General features: G+C 41.7%; 1 protein-coding gene across 4 annotated transcripts in view; it reads right to left on the bottom strand.

Annotated features, from left to right (window-relative positions):
• Positions 1-19,502, bottom strand: part of ZNF385D (zinc finger protein 385D) — an 877,499-nt gene that overhangs the window by 274,982 nt on the left and 583,015 nt on the right. Inside the window, exon 1 of one of the 4 annotated variants that reach the window (XM_041733686.1) lies at positions 16,528-16,852. The exons of 2 other annotated variants lie outside the window; for them this stretch is intronic. In XM_041733686.1, coding sequence (XP_041589620.1) covers positions 16,528-16,549 — 22 coding nt within the window. In that variant the 5' untranslated portion in view covers positions 16,550-16,852. Of the gene's footprint in view, positions 1-15,678; positions 15,791-16,527; positions 16,853-19,502 lie in introns of those variants that run through there. One more of the 4 variants, XM_041733688.1, reaches the window with a different exon arrangement.

The following is a 19,502-nucleotide window of genomic DNA, read 5'->3' as shown; positions in this document are numbered from 1 at the left end:
CATTTAGACCCTGAAAAATGCAGGGATCCACACGCATTCAAACCTAATGCACATAATGGCAGAGTGGAGCCTTGAGTCCAGGAGACAGAAAGAAGGAGTAGAAAGCATGTGAGCCTGGATTCAACTCTGTACTCCCACACTTTCTATATCACATTGGGGAAGTGACTTAATGTCAGTTTCCTCATCAATAAAATGAGAAGAATAATACTTATGTCCTAGATTTGTTTTGAAGGAAAAAAAATGAGACAATGGGCATCCCCCTTCCATCCCAAGGAGAACAAATGATACTGGAAAGCAGTCAAAAGGTATCAAATCTAGGTAGCCCCACTACTCACTACTGACTATTTGGGCTAATTAATTAAACCCATACCTTCCTTATTCTCACCTGTAAGTAAAGGATGTCAGACCTAAGATGAGATCCCAAGCCTGCATCCAAATATCAGATTCTCCTACTGCATATTACACAGGTTTGTATGATCACCAGGATGGGAGAGAACTTCGAACACCTCAGTGAACAGAGGGAATATAAATTAGGACACCAGACAATGAATTCTGCACAGCACTCGCAAATAGCACGTCATTAAATGTAGTGATTTACTGGTTTCTTCACTTAATTTTTTTTTTTTTGGCTTTGAGAGCACTGGGGACTGCTGGAAGGGGATCCAAAGAAACAGCAGGTAACAAAGGAGACCATCTCTCCAATAGAAGAAAGAAAAGAGGATTGATTTCCCCTCCCTCCTCAGGTCTCCTACTGCAGAATAGGATTCCTTTTTTTTTTTAAGATTTTATTTATTTATTCATGAAAGACACAGAATGAGAGGCGGAGACACAGGCAGAGGGAGAAGCAGGCTCCATGCAGGGAGCCCGATGTAGGACTCAATCCCAGGTCTTCAGGATCCTCCTGGGCTGAAGACAGGTGCTAAACTGCTGAGCCACCCAGGGATACCTCAGGGTAGAACTCTTATTATTGTCTATATTTTAGCAGGGATTGCTGCGATTGTCCTTAAGACTCTTCAATAGCAAGGATCAGGAAAATGAAAACCTCCACTTAACATAAATGTCTCCTCCTAGCAAGATTCCACAAAAGTGCACCAAGAGCAATGTGTTGGACAGAAAATACCAAAGGATGTTAACATTTTGACACACCAGATGTCCAGTTAGTAGATGGTCTTGGGTTTGAATACTGCGCCTGCCATTTTCAATCCATTTTTGAGACAAGAAACTTAACCTTAAACACACCTTTCCACTTTTTGTAGAGTATGACCTCAAGATCATTAAAACAGTATCATTACTAAAAGAAACAAACAATGTCATTTCTTTAGGGAGTGAGCTAAACTTTGAAAGAACTCAAGAACTCAATAAATGGTAGCAACCATCATCATTATTTAGAGTCTCTGTGCTTTCTTGGGGTTTTTTTTGTTTGGTTTTGATTTTGGAGTTTTTATGTTTTTTGAGTTTTTCAAAGATTTTTAAAATGTAGGGGTGCCAGTGGCTTAGTAGGTGAAGTGTCTGCCTTTGGCTCAGGTCATGGTTCCAGGGTTCTGGGATCCAGTCCTGCCTCTAGCTCCCTGCTCCGTGGAGAGCCTGACTCTCCCTCTCCCTTTCTGTTCCCTCTGTTTATGCATGTGCTCTCTCTCGCTTTCTCTCTCAAATAAATAACACCTTATTAAAAAAAAAAAGATATTTAAAATTTATCTGAGACAGAGAGAGAGAAAGAGAACATGAGCCCAGGACCCTGGGATCATGACCTGAGCTGAAAGCAAACGCTTAACCAACTGAGCCACTCAGCTGCTCCAAACTTTTGTTTTTAATAAGTGTGGCATTTTTACCATAGAAACATGCTATAGACTTTCCAGATTATTTCTAAGCTTATTGTGTTCTAAACAGAGAGGCTACAAAAGTCAAAGAAGAACATAGTTAGGAATAGAAGGAAAAAAACCTGAAATACAAAATTATGCAAATGTGTCTTTACCTTTTAATGCCCAGTGACTCCAAAGAAAAGGAAATCTCCATACATATTTGGCCTAAGATCTGATACAGAGATCTCTCAAAGACCAACCTTCTAGTTTTGAGGAGTAGGGTACAATTTTATTTACTAGGTGCATCCCATTCCTAAAGCATAAGGCATCTTTCCTTTTATGGCACCATTGCTTTTTTTTTGGAAATTATAACTAGTATCCATAAGGAATTAGCACAGTGGAAATGAAATGAAGACACAGATTGTGGAGGGGGAAGCAAGAGCAAAAAAAGTGGAAAGTCATTTCATTTTGTTTCAGTCTGAAAACCCACATTTGAGAAGTCTGCAAGGCAATGTTCACATAAACAGTTTACCATTTTGAAAGAAGTTATTCTACTCTTTAATGGTATGAATATATGTGGAAATCAACAAGGAAAAAATTTCCAAGGGGCTCTTTGGCAATACGTATAAGAATTTAATATGCCTTCCCCCATAAATTCCACTTTTAAGAATTTACCCTATAGATATGTGTGTTCATGCACACAAAGAATTATGTATGCACAATGATATTAATTGCTTTTATCAGTAAAAGAATGGAAAGAAGTTATCTCTTTTTTAAAAGGGCCAGTAAAATAAATCATCGTATGTTCCTACATTAGAATACTATGTAGCTATAAAATAAAGAGAATGAGAAACATCAGCTATGCTAAATAAAGCAATATGCAAAACAGAGTTCATGGTATGTTTCAATTCCATGTAAAACAGGAGAGTGGGTATTTACATACACCCTTCCATAGAATTTATTTTTTTCTAGCTTTATTGAGATGTAATTGATAAATAACATTATATAAGTATAAGGTGTACAACATAATGATCTAATACATGTATGGGGCACCGGGGTAGCTAGTCAGTTAAGCTTCTGCCTTTGGCTCAGGTCATGATCCCAAGGCCCTAGGACAGAGCCCCTCATTGGGCTCCCTGCTCAGTGGAAAGTCGGTTTCTCCCTCTTCCTCCACCAGCTGCTCCCCCTGCTTGTGCGCACTCTCTAATAAATAAATAAAATCTTTTTAAAAAGTAATAAATGTATATATTGAGAAATAACCACAATAAGTTTAGTTAGTATCACTTCAAATAGTTTCAATATTCTTTTCTTTTGATGAGAACTTTTACAATCTACTCTTTTAGCAACTCTCAAATATATGATACAGTATTAACTATGGTCCCCATACTCTACATTACATCCCCAGGACTTATTTATCTTATAACTGAAATATAACTGAAGATACAACTGAAATATCTTATATCTTTGTACCTCTTGACCACCTTCAACTATTTCTCCCACCCTCCCTTCCCTGACTTCCATAGAACATAGTCTCTCAAATGCAAGAAAGTGCATAAGAATGAAGGAAGAAGATTTAGTTTTCACTATTTACCTTCTTATAATACTTGCTTTTAAAAATTGTACATGTAGGGACACCTGGGTGGCTTAGTGGCTGAGCGTCTGCTTTTGGCTCAGATTGTGATGCTGGGGTCCTAGCACCGAGTCCTGCATTGGGTTCCCCACAAGGAGACTGCTTCTCCCTCTGCCTATGTTTCTGCCTCTCTGTGTCTCTCATGAATAAATAAATAAAATCTTAAAAAATAATATAAATAATAAAAATTGTACCTGTACTATTTTTTTTTCAAAAAATAGCATTTTTTTTTAAGGGAATAGAGAGAGTTCATTGTCTCTTTCACTTTCCTGGTGCTCCATGGACCTAAAATAAGTTCAGATGATTATCTGCTAAGAACAGATCGCCCATGTACAGCACATTGTATGTTGTGCCCAGGAAGAAGTCAGGGAGAAAGGAAATCCACTGTTCCATTTGGAAGAGTGTGGTCCCTGTAACAGGCACAAACACGCAGGGAAAGCCCATTGCACATCTCTTGGCACAGAGAAGCCAACTGTCATTGTGATGACATTATTTGTAAGCCTTGATTTTGAAGCATTACGGAGATTGGTGCAACATGTTCTATGAGCAAGATTTCCTGTCTCCTGCCCTGGGGCAGTCTTTCTGGAAAGGAACTGGAATCTTTCCTTGATCTCAGACTCAGCCCCACCACCAGGTGGCTGTTGGCTTGCAAACTAAGAGGGGTTTTGCTTTTCTGTTGGTTTCCTTGTTTGTTTGCCTGCTTCAAATACCTGCTGCTCCAGGGCTTTGGAGGTTAAGATTTACTCAAGGTCACACAGAACAGGATGGTGGTGGAGGCTGTGTTGGGGAGCCAGGCAGCTCAGGTATGCCTCAGCTCTTCACTTACTGTACTCTCCTTACTAAAACTCTCTGTAACTCCATTTCCTCATCTGTAAAATAGGCATACTTGTCATTCTTCCACCACAGGGATGTGATGAGGAAGAGTTGAGGGATATACTTAGAACAGTGATGGCAGGGACTAAGCATTTAAAAAACCTGAACTATTTTTAGGACCTACAGGGCTGCCTTGTGAGGTAGGGTGACTTGTCATTATCCAATTTACGAGCTGGATAATGGCTGAGGCCCAGGACGAATCACCCAAATTCATACCACTAAAGATACAGGGTTTAATTTTTAGTTTGAGTAGTGGTCCTAGCCAGATACATGCATTTATTAATCAGTTGGCCTCTATGTTCTTGTCTTCGAAACCCAGACTTTGATTCTGCATGTTTAATGCCCTTTCAGGATGGCATTTGGCTCTAACTACAGTAAGCAGAGATGGGACCAGAGACAAAATCTCCCAATTTGACCTCTTCAATGGATATAAGTGAAAGTAAGATTGTGCTGGGTCCTTTCTGCAATTGCACATCATGCTCGAGGAAAGCAAGAATAGCTTCTGCTCTGTTGTTCATTTGTTTTCTTGTCTAAAATGCTACTCAGCAGCAGTTCAGGCCCGCTAACCCCTACTGTGGAATAATTGGGTGCTTGTAGCAGTCCTACTCTCTCGTCATAATAGAAAAACAAAAGTGCACCTTGCTTCACCCATAATAGTCACATATTTGGCAGACTAAGTGCTCTGATAAGCTGATGGCATTTGACAGGAGGTGAGGAGACTGGCCTTCCTAGGTAAGGACTGGCAAAGCCAGCCTCATTCACTCAACACCAGCCAATTGAACGCGAGGAAGTAGAACCTTGGGTCTCTATTAGAATTTCACTTGCATGAAAGAGGGGTGCCCACAGCTTGGCACTGCGATCACCAAACACTGATGAATCCAGTGTCCACGGGCCAGACTCTGTGCTAAGAAGCATATGTTAACCCGTTAACCCTCCTTCTTCTTTCCTCTCTGTGGGCATTTTTAGAAGAAGCTGTGGTGTGGGGGCAGGCTTATCTCTGTGTGTGTGTGTGTGTGTTGTTTTAAGGATATCGATTGTTAACACAATGACAGGTCAGGAGATGGAAGGCACAGTCATTAGCTGCAGCTGCCCTCATAAGTTGTTACAGAGCTCAGAGAAACACTAATGGATAAGCAAGGTCGACAGGAACATCAGGGTCCAGTTCAGAATGTCCCAGGGTGGGGAAGCCTTAGCTAGGCCTTTCTTTCCCTAAACGGCAAACAAAAAACATTCCTAATGATATTCAGGGTAGGCAAACTATACACTGAACCATGGAATGCCTCCACCCGGCTTGCCCATCAGGTGATTTACATGTTGCCCTGCCTGCACAGAGACGGTGTAATACAGATGATCTGTGAGTACTGACACTTGACATTTGGGTTACTTCTTCTTTTTAGTAATGAAGGGGAGTGCTGAGTCAGGTCTATGAATTCGGGGCAATAGGCACAGCCAGCATTTAGTGAGAATGAATGTGTGACAGCGTGCCTAGTGCTTTATATGCACCACCTAATTTAATACCTACAATTATTTTAGGACAGATCATTTATCCTTCCCACTTCACAGACAGGGAAACTGAGGCTCCAAGGAATCAAGTTACTCGCTCAAGTTCTCCATGGGGAACTTAGTCTTGAGTGCTGAACCTAGAATTCAAGCTTGATCTATTGGAACCAGGGTAACTGACTGATTCATCACTATTTGCATGAGACTCTCTCAGTGTTAGCACTGAAAGCCCACATTCTGGGAACCAGGCAAAATAGGATGCTTGGTCACCTGACTCAGAACTCGCACCATCGGCCATTCAGTATCTTCTAGAATAGAAACAGGGAGGTGTAGGTGGAAGTCTCAGACCTGAAACCCTGTATCTGCAGAAAGCTGCAGCTTAGATAAATGACCTCCAAAGCCTTACTATTTAGAGTGTGCCCAGTGGACCAGCAGAGCTGATAGCACCTGGGAGCTTATTAGAAAGGAGGAATCCCAGGCGGCACCCATACGTCCTGTATCAAGAGCTGCAGTTTACTACGATCCTCAGGTGATATGTATGAATGTGAAATTTTGAGAAGTATGGTTCTAAAATCCTTTCCCAGAATCACACTACTGTGCTTCTGAATTGATTAGCAAAGCATGAACCTCTTTTGGGAGCCAGCTCTATAAAGAATCCCAAGTAGACGGGAGATGGCCCATCTCCTAGGGACTTCTGCTCTAGAAGCAACAGGACAGCACAAGAAGGTTGTAATCAGGATGGGACTTTATGCCATGGGCTGATTTCCCTAAGGGGAGTCAGCCTGTTGAGGGCGAAAGAACACAGGCTTTGAACTCAGGTCAACTTCTGCACTGGATTCCTGACCTGGGTGAGCAGGGGCAAGCTGGCAACTCCTTAGGGAGCACAGACATGCCCACTCGGTAAAGTGGTTAAAATTACCCATCTCAGTGGTTTTCAATTCTGGATGTCTTTCAGAATCAACTGACGCATTTTAAAAGAAAATGCAGATACCTGGGCTCCACCCCTAGAGAAGTAGATTGAATTGGATTGTAGTGGGGCCTTGACAACAGCATCTATTCAGAGTTTCTCTGCGGGATTCCTTTGTGCAGCCAAGATTTAGATCCACTGAGCTTCTCTTAAGGATGGTGGTGAAGTGCAATGAATTAACTCATGCCAGGCACTTGGCACAAAGTAGGCACTCAGGCTGTTAAACCCCTTTTTATGTCAGTGGAGCCACATCACCTGTCAGCGCCAGGACTGCTCTCTGCAAACAGGAGTTGCGAAACACTCAGGAAACCAAGAGGTCCGTAAAGTCTATGCCTTGGGCTCCTCACTATAACTTTCTTATTAACTTATTAAGCATTTTAAAGCTAGGGAAAACCAAACCGCAGTGCTAAAAAAGAAGTGACTTACCAGAAGGTTAGTGTTTAGGATCTTAAACGGGTTTTTTTTTAAAGGAAAAAAAAAATTTTTAAACAAGCAGCCTTCTAAAGCACCTTTTAACTGATAACCTTAGGGTACGTCTCCTAAGAATCCTCAGAGCTCTCTAAGGAATATCCCACCATCCCTTGGAGCAGCTCATTGAAACACCTGGCGGTAATCATGTGCCTTCCACATCGTGCCCTGCAAGGGCAATGCTTCCGAGCAGTTACTGCGGCGTTGCTTCTAAACAAGGGCACCATAAGTTATGAACTGTCTCGGGGCTTTACAAGAAGGCTTTGAGATAGATGCTAATAACTCCATACAGGAAGGGCAGAATGTTTTGCCCTATTTTTTTTTTTTAATAGCAGGGCCAGTCAGCCAAAGAAATCAGTCTTTAAAAGTCCAGCAACACATGGAAGGATAGGTAAAATCGATATCAAATCCCTCTTCCCTTCCCAAGCAACTATTAATAAACTCCCTCAGCTTTCAACGTGTCTATTCCCCTTAGAGTCTTGGACAAGAAGGAATATGGGGCACAGAATCTTTACAGAGGGTGTCCTGCCCGGCTCACTTTCTCTCCCTTGCCTTTGCTCCTGCAATTTCCCTTTGTTATAGAATAATAACAAAGACCAGATTAGATATGACTTCACAGGTACATCTGACCCCATCATGCAAGGGGCTATGTGAGGATGTACCCAAATGTTTCCTTTCTCAGTGCACTCAGAAATCTTCCTTTCTCTCTGTACTCAGAAATCTCTGCTGGAATGCTAAACTGCATAACTGAACATATATTTCCAAGTTGTTATTTTTTTCAATCTCGCTCTTCTCTAATTCACTCGGTTTTTTACATCCTCATAACAAGGCCCATTCACATGGTGCTTTGCATATTGTGAAGCTTGCATGCAGCAACTCATTGAACCTCGCTGTCAAACAGACTCTTTAACCCACTGTAACAAATGAAAGAGTTGACACAGAGACAGATTTGCCAATTAATCCAACGTCACAGTACCAGAAAGTGACAAAGCAGGTATGCGAACCCAGAAGATAGGTGAAGGGCTGCTAAGAGCTCTTCAACTCTGGTCCATTCCCTCTTACTTGCATCTCCCTCAAACAAACCTCTCGCTAATGATAATTGAGATGGTTTTGCAGAGACATGGTCTCATGTAAAGCACTACTCATATCAGGTGTAAGATCTCCCTCCAGGTCCTCGGCCAGTTTGCCTAGAGGTCTAGTTCCTGAACGTCCTCTGGACTGCAAAGTTGGTGACACCTGCAGGATGCACTGCCCAGGCTGCCTTGTCAGCTGGCCTCTGGCTCTATTCCACCAATGAGAGGCAAAAACAGTGCACTGGAGGGTGGGCAAAAGGGAGAAGCAAGGGAATTCCTGTCTCTCTCTGAGAGGCTGAATCCTTCATCCTTCAACATCTCAGGGCTGCCATGATTCCAGCTCCCAGTAGGAGGCCATTGGGTGCTGGCCTGCAAGACCATGGTCTCTTGTCTTTCCATCTTACAACTACCAGTTTCTTGCTATTGCTAATCTCTGGGTTGCATCACCCAGATCCCATGTGGCTTCTCTGCAATTCTATCACCCATATAACAATCTGCATTAAGCCCTTTGTGAATCAGTTAAGATGGTTCCTGTTTTCTGATTTGACCTGTTTTCAGTTGATTAGCATGGTTCCTGTTTGCTGATTTTTTTTTTCAATTGTTCTATATTTGTATATTAGGTTGGATATAGAGGGAGAAAGTAAGAAAGAATCAAATTTTACTGGCGGCTTACCATGTACTTCCTGGGGCTTGGCACTTTTATATGCCTTGTATATTTTAGTCCTCAAAATAGAACTGTGGGAAACATATTTTCATTATTCTCCTTTTACAAAAATCTGGATATCAAAAATGTGAGGTGACTTGCCCAATGATATAGAGCCAGTAAGTGGAACAGATAAATTCTAACATAGGCCATTTTTTCCCTCTTTATCAGTCATGGAGTAAAGAAAGACCAGGCTGGAACTCCATCTTGAACAAATACTGGAGAAGGTGTCACTGTAAATATCGAAGAGTTTGCAGCACAAATGACTTGGATTTTTTCTTTTCATATGCATTGAGTTAAATAGTGGCAAACAGGAAAATACAGCATATAATTAATACAAGCCTTAATATCTAACACCGCCTTGGAAAAACAGAGGCAGTATAGAAAGCTGGGTCCTGCCTGAGGCCGATTAGTATTCTAATCTAATATCCTACTTTTTAAAATTATTATTATTTGACATAAAAAACAAGGCAGAATCAATAAAAGTATGAATTATGTTCAGACCTCCGTTATTATGATTCCGCCCAGTCAAAACAAAAATAGACCTTATTTCCCCATTATCTGTATTCATTTCTTTAGCTATCAGCTGGATTATTCCTTCTAGCATAACTGTTACAAATAATCTTCCATTCAAAAAAATACATATATTCCCCAATACTCTTCTGCCAAGTGTAAAGGGCACTGAAGTAAGCCTTAGAAGGACCAAATTGGAGTCTTGGCCTTAACATTTACTAGCTGTGTGACCTTGAGAATGCTGTTTCAGTCATCGGAGGCTCAAATTCCTCATCTCAAAATAGAAATAATTATATTTTATCTACCTCCTGCAATGGATCATTTTAAGGATTAAAAGAAGCATAACGTTGATGTATTTTGAAAGATACAAATTGCCATACAAGTGTAAGGGATCGTGTTTATCAAAGAACGTTTACATTCGTTATGGCGTTTTCATCCTCAGAGCAATCTGCCACAAGCACTTTCCCTCATCAGCAAAATGCATGAATATGAAAAAGGTAAGTGCGAAGAAGGATTTTACAAAAGCCTTGCAAATAGTAGTCAAAATTATCTCCATTTTCTTCAGCTTTCAGGAACGACAGTTCCCAGAACTGGTGACCTTCATGGGCACTTCTGGCTACTTGAACACAGTGGGCTTTCCTGCGCAGCCCAGCCTCATGGTAAGACCATGTCAACATCTGGGGCAAACTCACAGAAGCCCAGTAAAGCTCAGCACTGAAGTTGTGATCAAGGAAATAGATAAAAAGTGCAGTTCTACCACCTTATAAACTGATTTTAGGGATTCTTCAGACATTTTTGTACACTGGCCTTAATATTGTATAGATCTGTTCCTCTTTACACCACAGAGTCCTATGAAGAAAAATGTAAATGGAGACAGCAAAAAGATTGTAGAAATACATACATTTATTTTAAGATCTAATTTTGAAGGACTGACTAATCTTTATCTTCAAAATTTAAAAAAAAAAAAAGTCAGCTAAAATGTTTTCAGGAGCAAAGGAGAGTGTTTCTCTTGTCAACACACATAGGTCAGTTTTCACTGGGAATAACAGCCTTAAAGGATCTGCTGAGGAAGTGGACTCCCGTCCTCCCTCCCTAATTCTTCAACCCATTCAATGGAGCACAATCAACACCTATTGGAAGTGCCTATATGCACCTGTCACTGAGCTAAACAGGGTCCTGAAGATACAGATTAAACAGCATTCATCCTGTAAAAGAACGCTCAGCCCACCCACCCCATCCACACCCCATGGGCAGCCCTCACCTCCCACCAGGTACAACGATGCTTTGGGGCAGACAGCATTTGCTCAGGGCACCAATCCTGACTGACATAGCTGTAGTGTCAGAAGGGATTCTGACCTTGGCCAGGTGACTTCTCTCTTTCCGCCTTACTTACAGCAATGTGATACTGCCAGGGTAGAAAAAGCAAGAAGACAGAAAAGTTGATAAGAAGATGTTCAGTGCATCCCAACCAGTGCTCCACTGGAGGTTCGAATGCATTTCAGGTTTTGGAGTCAACAAGGTTTCCTGGAAGTACCTTAAATTTTCAAAGCTTTGTAAACCTGAAGCTCACATGCATTGAAGCCCGACCTCCAGCTGCTTCATAATGATTTTAACGCTGCAACAGAGCAAAGCGTCTTCCTATTTTCAACCCTAGCAATTTGGTTGAAGCATGATCTCAACCACTTTAAGCTTTGATATTTCTAGCCACCTCTTATGCCGTATTTTCTCTTAATGCCACCAATCATGTGTGAAATTCTGTGGCAAAACTAATCTTTGTGGGAAATGATATGTAATGGCTTTTCTAAAGAGAGTCAGAGAGAGAGAGAGAGGGGGCAGCAGTTATGACCTTTGTTGTTTTTTGACATGTTTTTCATAGTGTAATACAAATGGAAATATCTCTTTCTCAAGGTCAGAGTAGAGCTAGGTTTCCACTTGTACCAGCATCACTCTTTCGTAAGCAGAAAAAGGCTTGAAAATTATCCTTATGACTTGATTTTTTAAAAACTCTAATGTATATAATGGTTGTTAAACTTGAAGCCAGCTGTTGCTAAAAAAAAAATAGTTTAAAATCCATCCTGTTACACCAATACTTAATGTTTTACCTTGTAAATGATGTGAAAAGATTTAAGAATACATAAAAGATGTGGATGAGGAATGAAATTCTGATATTTACATAAAGAGGCACTACTTGATGATCCAGTATGAAACACACACATACACAAGCCAGCACATCTTGTCTTATCAGGGGAGGTTTCGGTCAAAAGCAGCTGTGACCTAATCTTCTGGAATGGAAGTCAGAAACCACTAATTTAAATTTTTCATTTGTTTTTTGGAACAATTATGCCACCCACAAAATGGTAACTTTGCAAATCGTCATTATCTCATGAATTTTGGAACGTATCCCTTAAATAAACCCATCTCATTTCCATATAATTACAGCAACTAATAAGATCCTTTAAAAATATTTTTTTTGCTCAGAATTTAAGAGTGTAACAGGGATCCCATGCTACTGGCATATTGATCAATTATGGAATTTGTTTCCTTAAAATAACAGCTTTGTATGAATTTAGAAGAGAACCTGCTTTGAGAAAGGAATCCTTATGGTTTTCCAACTTCTATTAGAGTGTGGGTTCCTGCATGTGATTCCTTCTGACAGGATTCACCTGTCACATTCTCCATCCCTGTTACGTAGTTAATTTATTGCATGTCATTGAGATTCATTTGTAATAAAACAGAATGGTAATGAGTTCAAGCTTTAAAAAGAGGACTGTGCGCTAACAAGTACCTTCCCAAGTGTCAGCCTCAGGAAGATAGAAATACCTCCAGAGCATTTAGAGAGACTCTAGTGGACCTAATTCCCCATAACAGATCACTCAGTACAAACTAATTAGGACGAGTTAAATGTTTCCACTGAAAACACATACAAAAAGAGGAATGTTTTTCTCTGCTGCCTGCTGTTTTCTGCTCATTTCCTTCTCCATAACCTTACTGCTTAACTGTTTTCCTAACAGACTGCTTTAGAGGTGAAACTGGATGGTCCAGCCACAACCAAAAGTGTAAATGCTGACGTGAGAATGTTCTCAACCTCCCAGGGGAAAAACAAAAGTCCTTCTTATGACAACGTACGAACGTGTCTATTATAGGCAGGGGAATAGGTTTCTGGGCTAGAATTTTCCTACCAGATTTTTTTTTTTTCTAGCTGTTGTATTACAAGTTTCTTCAGTTAAGTATTTCTTTTTATGATCGGCACACCGCTAAGTATTTTTTTCTATTCTTCTCGGGCACTTTAAGGAAGACAGATGATCCACAACGAACACCAAGCTCAACTTGACTGGCTCTCTCACACTTTCTGGGTTGTGTTCGCCCCTCTCTCCAGCTTTATGTAATACATCGTTAATAGTAGCATTTAGCGCAGGCTCTAATACTTGTCTCTCAGTTCTGCTCATTTGTTTAAGGTGTATCATTTCCTTTTTCCAGATTATTCTCACGGAGCAAGCCCTGGCCTCTCATTGGGTGTAAGCTCCCCAGAGTCTCCATCTGGTTGACTCAGGCCCGAAAACATCTTTCATTTCAGCCACATAGAATTTCCTCAGGGCAATCAGCCTCCCATTTTTCTCTCCTGATGGCAGAAGATTGAGACATGGCACCTCTCTGGCCAACCATGGAAGATTTGTGAGGTTGACATGACCACTGGCAAGGACTCACCACTCCAGCAGTGGAGAAATGTGGTGGGCCAGATGGAAAGAGGGAGATGATTCAGACATACGGTGCTTAGAGCTGGAGAAAGTACATGGTTACAACCTTCTGCCAGGCTCTGACAAATAGCCGGGATGCACTCAAGCAAAGAACATGCCCTTCATACCAGCACACTCCTCTTAACCAAACCGTAACCCAGCAGCTCAGGTCTGTTGTACTGACAACCACCCACAGCCTCTCTTCCTTAATCTGAGGAGAAGCCTCCCAGCTGCCTTGCTTTTATTTCTGGATAAATTATTAATGGCTATTCATCCTTGCCACATGTAATTTTTAACTATGTAAAATATTTATGGGGGTGGGGAGGGAATTTTCTAAGTATTTATTCTTTTTCCTGGCTTTTACTGTAAATCCCAATCAGGTTGCTGACTGGGATTTTCCTCGCTTCTTTCTCCTATGTGAACCTTATTTTTAACTCCAAGTAATGAATGCAAGATCGATAGCGTAAGTAACAAAAGTATCCACGGTGACTGAACAGCAAACTCTTAAATCACTGCACAGTAAGTGCAAATGAACAATTATTGAAAACGCTGCACTAAAATTTCAATAGGAGATAAGAGTGAGGCTTAAGTCATTAAAAGGGTCCATTAGTCTTGTAAGTCTGAGACAGCACACTCAAAACATGAGCTGTTCCGGAGAACTGGAAATATTACCTATTCCACCCACTTGCACACGTGAAACTGACCCCAGCTGAGCAAGGACGGAGGAGCCAGTTGTCCAGTCCCCAAGGCGAGAGAACTATACAGGAAAGTAGGTAGGCTGAGCCAGCCTCCTCAGGCAATGATTCTTCAGTTATATTTGAAGGGGGGTTATTGAGCAACACTGACAAATTAGATTATTTGTAAGGGAAATAAATATCCTGCTTACATATCAGTTTACCTGCTCTTACAGCATCACCATGCTCCTCATCACTCCCTGCTGGAGATGCAAATAAAAGTCTTCTGACACCTCTATTCCATTCCCACAAATCACCAGAAAAGCCCAGGAATGCAGCCCCACTTTCTCTTTGTCCATGTTCCCTCTCAGTTCAAAAATGAAGAAGAAAGTAATGGGAAACCAAACTACGAAGTGAAAGTATTGTTTTGAAAAACTACCTGAAAGAGCTAAATTTTTGGATAGCTACAAATATATGCAAACACACAAATACACACGGGCACACACACACATATATGTAGTCTCAGGGATTTGCACACATTAGCATGCTATTGGATCTTGAAAATGCCTGGGTTGTTCTGCTCAATTCTTCTCACCCTAGCTCTTATACTATGCATTTTATTAGAGACAGGTGGGCTCTCAGAGTTCTGAATGTCTAACAGCTTGAGCGAGGGGCTGCATAGCATAACCTGAAATAAACGGCATTCCTGAATACCCACGATTTCCTCCAAGAATAGAAAAACATATCTCATGCTGGAATTATGGTAAGACCGAACCATGTTCAGGACACAGAGGGCAACTTTAGCTTTGCCTTTAAAAGAGTATAGTTTCATCTGAAGTAGGACATCACATTTCAATTTGTACTATTAAAAACTTGCATTACACAGTGAAACTAATTGCCCTGTGAATCACCCTGCTTTACAAGACAGCTGGACTAGCCTACCGTTAACATGAGCTAGATCAGTGAACATTTCTCCAATAGCCATACAATAATCCAGTACAGCATGGATGGCCACTGACCAGTACTTTTAGACTATGCCACTACTCTGGCCAACTCTCCTTCCTCATCGCAATCACATAAGGAATTGTTGCCGAGAGGCTAAAAACTTAAACTAAAATTATAACCTACTTACTATCCCTCGATATCATTGCAGACACCGAAATTCTATTTTGCCCAAAAGACATATTCCTTTACAAGATTTTTCCATTTATCAAGAACATCTTCACGATAAACACTTGGTGTTTCATCAATTGCCAACAAACAAGCTTACCCACCTCCATCACTACCCCTGGAAAGAGGTGCTGTTTAACTCTGGATTCAGCTTGAATTTGGCTATGGAATGAGGATTGTTTCTTCCCAAATCAATTTTAGCTATTTTCAAGACTTCTAATATACAAAAATTATAGGAAAATCAAAACTCCTGTCAAGACAACTAAAGGCATTCAGCTTGTGCAACTTGTGCTCTTTCCATACTTTCACATATGTTTCAAAGTCTCAGGAAAACAAAACAAAGCAAATAGTACACACACGGATAAATGCCCAAGAAACTACTCCCCCAACACAAGTTTAGCTAAACGCCTCTTTAATCTGAAAAATGCCTCTCGATCTCAGATTTAAAGCAAACCAAGCAATCACCGGGCGCATTTGCATCTTGGAATCCTTCCCTAGCCCCTCTCCAGCTGTTCCCACAGACCTTTTAATATCAGATAGATGCCCTGGGAGGATGAGGTGGGGTGGAACTTACAGAAGGAAAGCATAACTTCAGGGAGGAGGGAAGGAGATTCGGTCCCAATCTCTGGCTGCTTCTTATTTAGTGAAGGGGTTGTGCCTTCTCTCCCAGCAGTAACTTGCAGCGTTCCAGTGTGAACACACAGCTCCCAGCCCGCTTACAGTGCTCCAGTGGTAGCCCTGATCTAAGCCTCAACATGTTTTCTGGAAATGCAGGCAGCTCAGCTGAGAATCTTAAGGGAGCCTTCCACCGTGGCACACAACTAATCTGCACAAATATTTAACAGCTTCGAGACCTCTAAAGGTTTAAAATAATATGCAATGTGTGCTAGGCTGTTGTAGCTAGAAGGAAAATGGGATGGTGTGGAGGAGCGTCCTCAGCTGCTCAACCACGGCACACCAAAGAACGTTCTCCCTATTTGGCCCAGAATTAGGGAAAAACCAAAATGCCTAATGAAACATTGATACCGACTAAGCTTTCACAGCATCAGTAGTATAGGAACTTAGTTTTGCATTCCACGGAGTTAGCCCCTGACTTCCCACGCCGCACCATTTCTCCTTCTTCACCTCGCTAAAAAAGCCAACTTCATGCAGACAAACCAAGGCAAAGTTTATCCACCCCCCCCCCCACACACACACCCGGTTCCTTTCTTTCCCAAGTTAAACTCATCCACGACTAATAAGCAGCCCCCAACTGTAGCACAAAGGAAGCTTTGAAGGCTGCACCAGCTTAGTCGTCCACTTGCTAACTGAAGGTAGGTTTCATGGAATGTATTCTTGCGGCTTAAAGATTTTTTTTTTAAGGGCTGGTCTGCACGGGAGAGCTGGACAAGCCCAGAATTACATCATCAGAGTTCACACTCACCAAAATACATTATGTTTCTCATTAATCAGACAGCTGGAACCCCACCGCGGCGTCTTCAGCACCAGCTCGCACCCAAGGCTGGCACGCAGAGCAGAGCCGTTTCATGCTACATTCGGGGGAACGTCCCCGGCGCGGAGAGCAGGAGCGCCGGGCGTGCGTCCTCCGGGAGGAGCGCCTCGCAGGCTGCCTTCCCGGGCTACGAGCCCCGGCGGCTGCAGCGTGCGCTCCGGCTGCCTGCTGCACTGCCCATCCTTACTGTAATCCGACTCCTCCTTGCGATGTCCTTGCCGCGCCTGTGACATCAGGGCTGAGAGTACTACAAACAGACCCCCCCACCCCACCCCACCCCACCCCTGGGTAGCAGCGGCTCCAGGAGGTGCTCCGATTGCCTGCCTGGACCAACCATGGCTCTCGGGAAGCTTGGACGAGCCCAGAGACCTGGGAGGGGGCGGAGTGCGGGGCGCCCGAGGCTCTCTTAAAGAGAGAAGGGTCTCCGGATGCACAGGGGAGCACACGGGGGAGATTCACCACGGGGCGGGAGGGGAAGTGGTTAAGGCGAGCTCTGCCATTAACGTGGCATTAGACACACTTTTATCCCGCCCCTCCCGTGAATGTCATCATCCTCGCCAAAATGTAGCCTACCCCCCACCCCCACCCCCAAGTGGAAAAGGCAGTGGGGAAAGGAATGGTGCCCTGTGTCTGCCTTCTCTTTGCTGTGGGCTTGAGGGTTTGCTGTTTGTGATGTACATGCCTAAGAGCAGAAGAAGAAAAAAAAAAAAACATTCAAGGGACCATTGCTAGGGTAATAGAGGTTTTCACTTAGAAACGAGCCGATCACAAGAAACCTAGTAGTTGGTGAAGAGTTATTTTTATTTGTTAAGTATTTTCTGAGCTACGTTGGTAGAGACATGTAAAGAAAACGAACGTGATAAAAGTCGCCCATCAAAAACACAACAAAAGTCACCCCCTCAGTTTCACAAGATCACATTTGATGCTTCCCACAGTAGGTAGTAGAAAGGACACTGAGGCTGAAATGGTCTTTGACCCCTAAAGAGGAGAGACAATTTAGCCTGGAAGGCAACCAAGATTGTGTCATAATTCAAGTCGGGTCACCAGTATAATATATAGACACACCCACGCACAAGCACACACAAACTCACATTAAATTTGAGATGAACAGTCAAGAAAGGCAAAGCTTAGCAAAGCCTCTGGCTCCTCCAATAGTCTAATGAATTGCAGTCCTTATCTTACATAGAAAAGGATGTTAGAAAGAAATCCCTGAAAGCAGTGCTGATTAATACTTAAATGCTCAGCATGGAAAATAAACCCATAAAACAAGTTCAGTTTCCTAAGGACTCATCACTTTGGGATCCAACTTAACCACTGGACTATTGAAACTTAAAAATTTCCACAAAAAAAAAAATCTATAAAATTAAGAACTGAGGATAACAAAAGAACTGTAGCCTGTAGAAGGAAACAGTTGATATATTTTCAGTACAGGTTTTTATAAGCCATAGTAGCAAATATTTCTACATTGTGATATTAAAATAATCAGTGGTCTTTCCTTGCACAATCCTGTCTCTATTGGTAGATTTAATGCATATTGGAACTAGTGGGCTGAAGCTCATAATAGCAGCTTGCTGTGCGATCTTGCAAAAAAGCTAAACCTCCCTATTTCCTCTCTGAAAAAAAAGCACTTTGACCAATATACTCTCTTACAATGGATTATGAAGAATTTGGTGAATGTGAATGGGTAATCATTTAAATCAGAAACATTACAATGAGTCTTTGGATAAATCTAGTTTGGTTTTGTGTGTGTGTGTGTGTGTGTGTGTGTGTGTGTGTGTGTGTGTGGTTTTTTAAATACTCTTCATTGAAAGCAATTTGGAGAAAGAAAATTTAAATAGTAAAGAATACTTTTTACTCCTTTTTCAAAATTAGAAATAAAAAGAATGTTACAGGAAAATACTGAATAAAACACATAAGTGTTTTTCCTTTTGGACAGATGGAAATCATCCAAAAGTACAATTAATGGCCCTTCCCTCAGGCAAAAGAACCATCTGTGGTAGAGCTTATTCATGAAGCTCATCAGCTGTCCTGACCTCCTACATGGGCTAGGGGGCACTGTAGTTTAATGCTACAATTTTTGGTCCATTTGTGTTCCTGTAGTTTGAAAATGCAAGCATTAAGAGTTGAGTTTAAAACAGGAGGTTTAAGACACTAAAGGACTGTGTTAATAATTAATAACATCTTGCATTTGCATGGCATTTTGCAGTCACAAGGCACTTTCACTTATACCATCTTTCTTACTAACTGACATATAAAAAGGTGGATATTATCAATGTCCTGATGAACAGGGCACTGAACCTGAGGACAAATGAACCTGAGATTCAGAGACATTAAGCAGTTTTCTCAATGGTGCAGTCCATATAGTTGCCTTATTACTGGTGTGTTGAATTTATGTTAGCATCCCCAGATTTCTTTATTCAAAGAAATAAATTATAGGGGTGCCTGAGTGGCTCAGATGGTTAAGTGTCCGACTCTTGATTTTGGCTCAGGTCATGATCTCAGGGTCTTAAGATCAAGCCCCCCTTGGGCTCCAGGCTTGGTGATTCCAGGCTTGCTTAAGATTCTCTCTCTCCTTCTCTCTCTGCCCTCTCCCTCTCCCTTCTCTCTCTCTCTCTTTTAAGAGAGGAAAGAAAGAAGAAAGAAAGAAATTAGAAATTTCCCATTTATACTGGCTCAGGTAAAGGTCTTTCCCAATCAAATTATGTTACTACGTGTTCTAGAAAGAAAAAAAAAAAGTATCTTCATGGGCACAGATACACAGGCAGAGAGTATTTGGTAATAGAACATTCCAACCTCTGCTGGGTCTATAGAGGATCATTCCTGAAAAAGCAGCATGTAGGTTCTGGAAGAGTATGGCATCCAAGAGCCAAGTAAGGGTTACATATATGCATTGGAATCCTGGTCAC

This window comes from Vulpes lagopus, chromosome 19, assembly GCF_018345385.1.
Source record: "Vulpes lagopus strain Blue_001 chromosome 19, ASM1834538v1, whole genome shotgun sequence".
Lineage (NCBI taxonomy): Eukaryota > Metazoa > Chordata > Mammalia > Carnivora > Canidae > Vulpes > Vulpes lagopus.
Note: the sequence above shows the minus strand (reverse complement) of the source record. Positions and strands in the feature narration are given on the sequence as shown.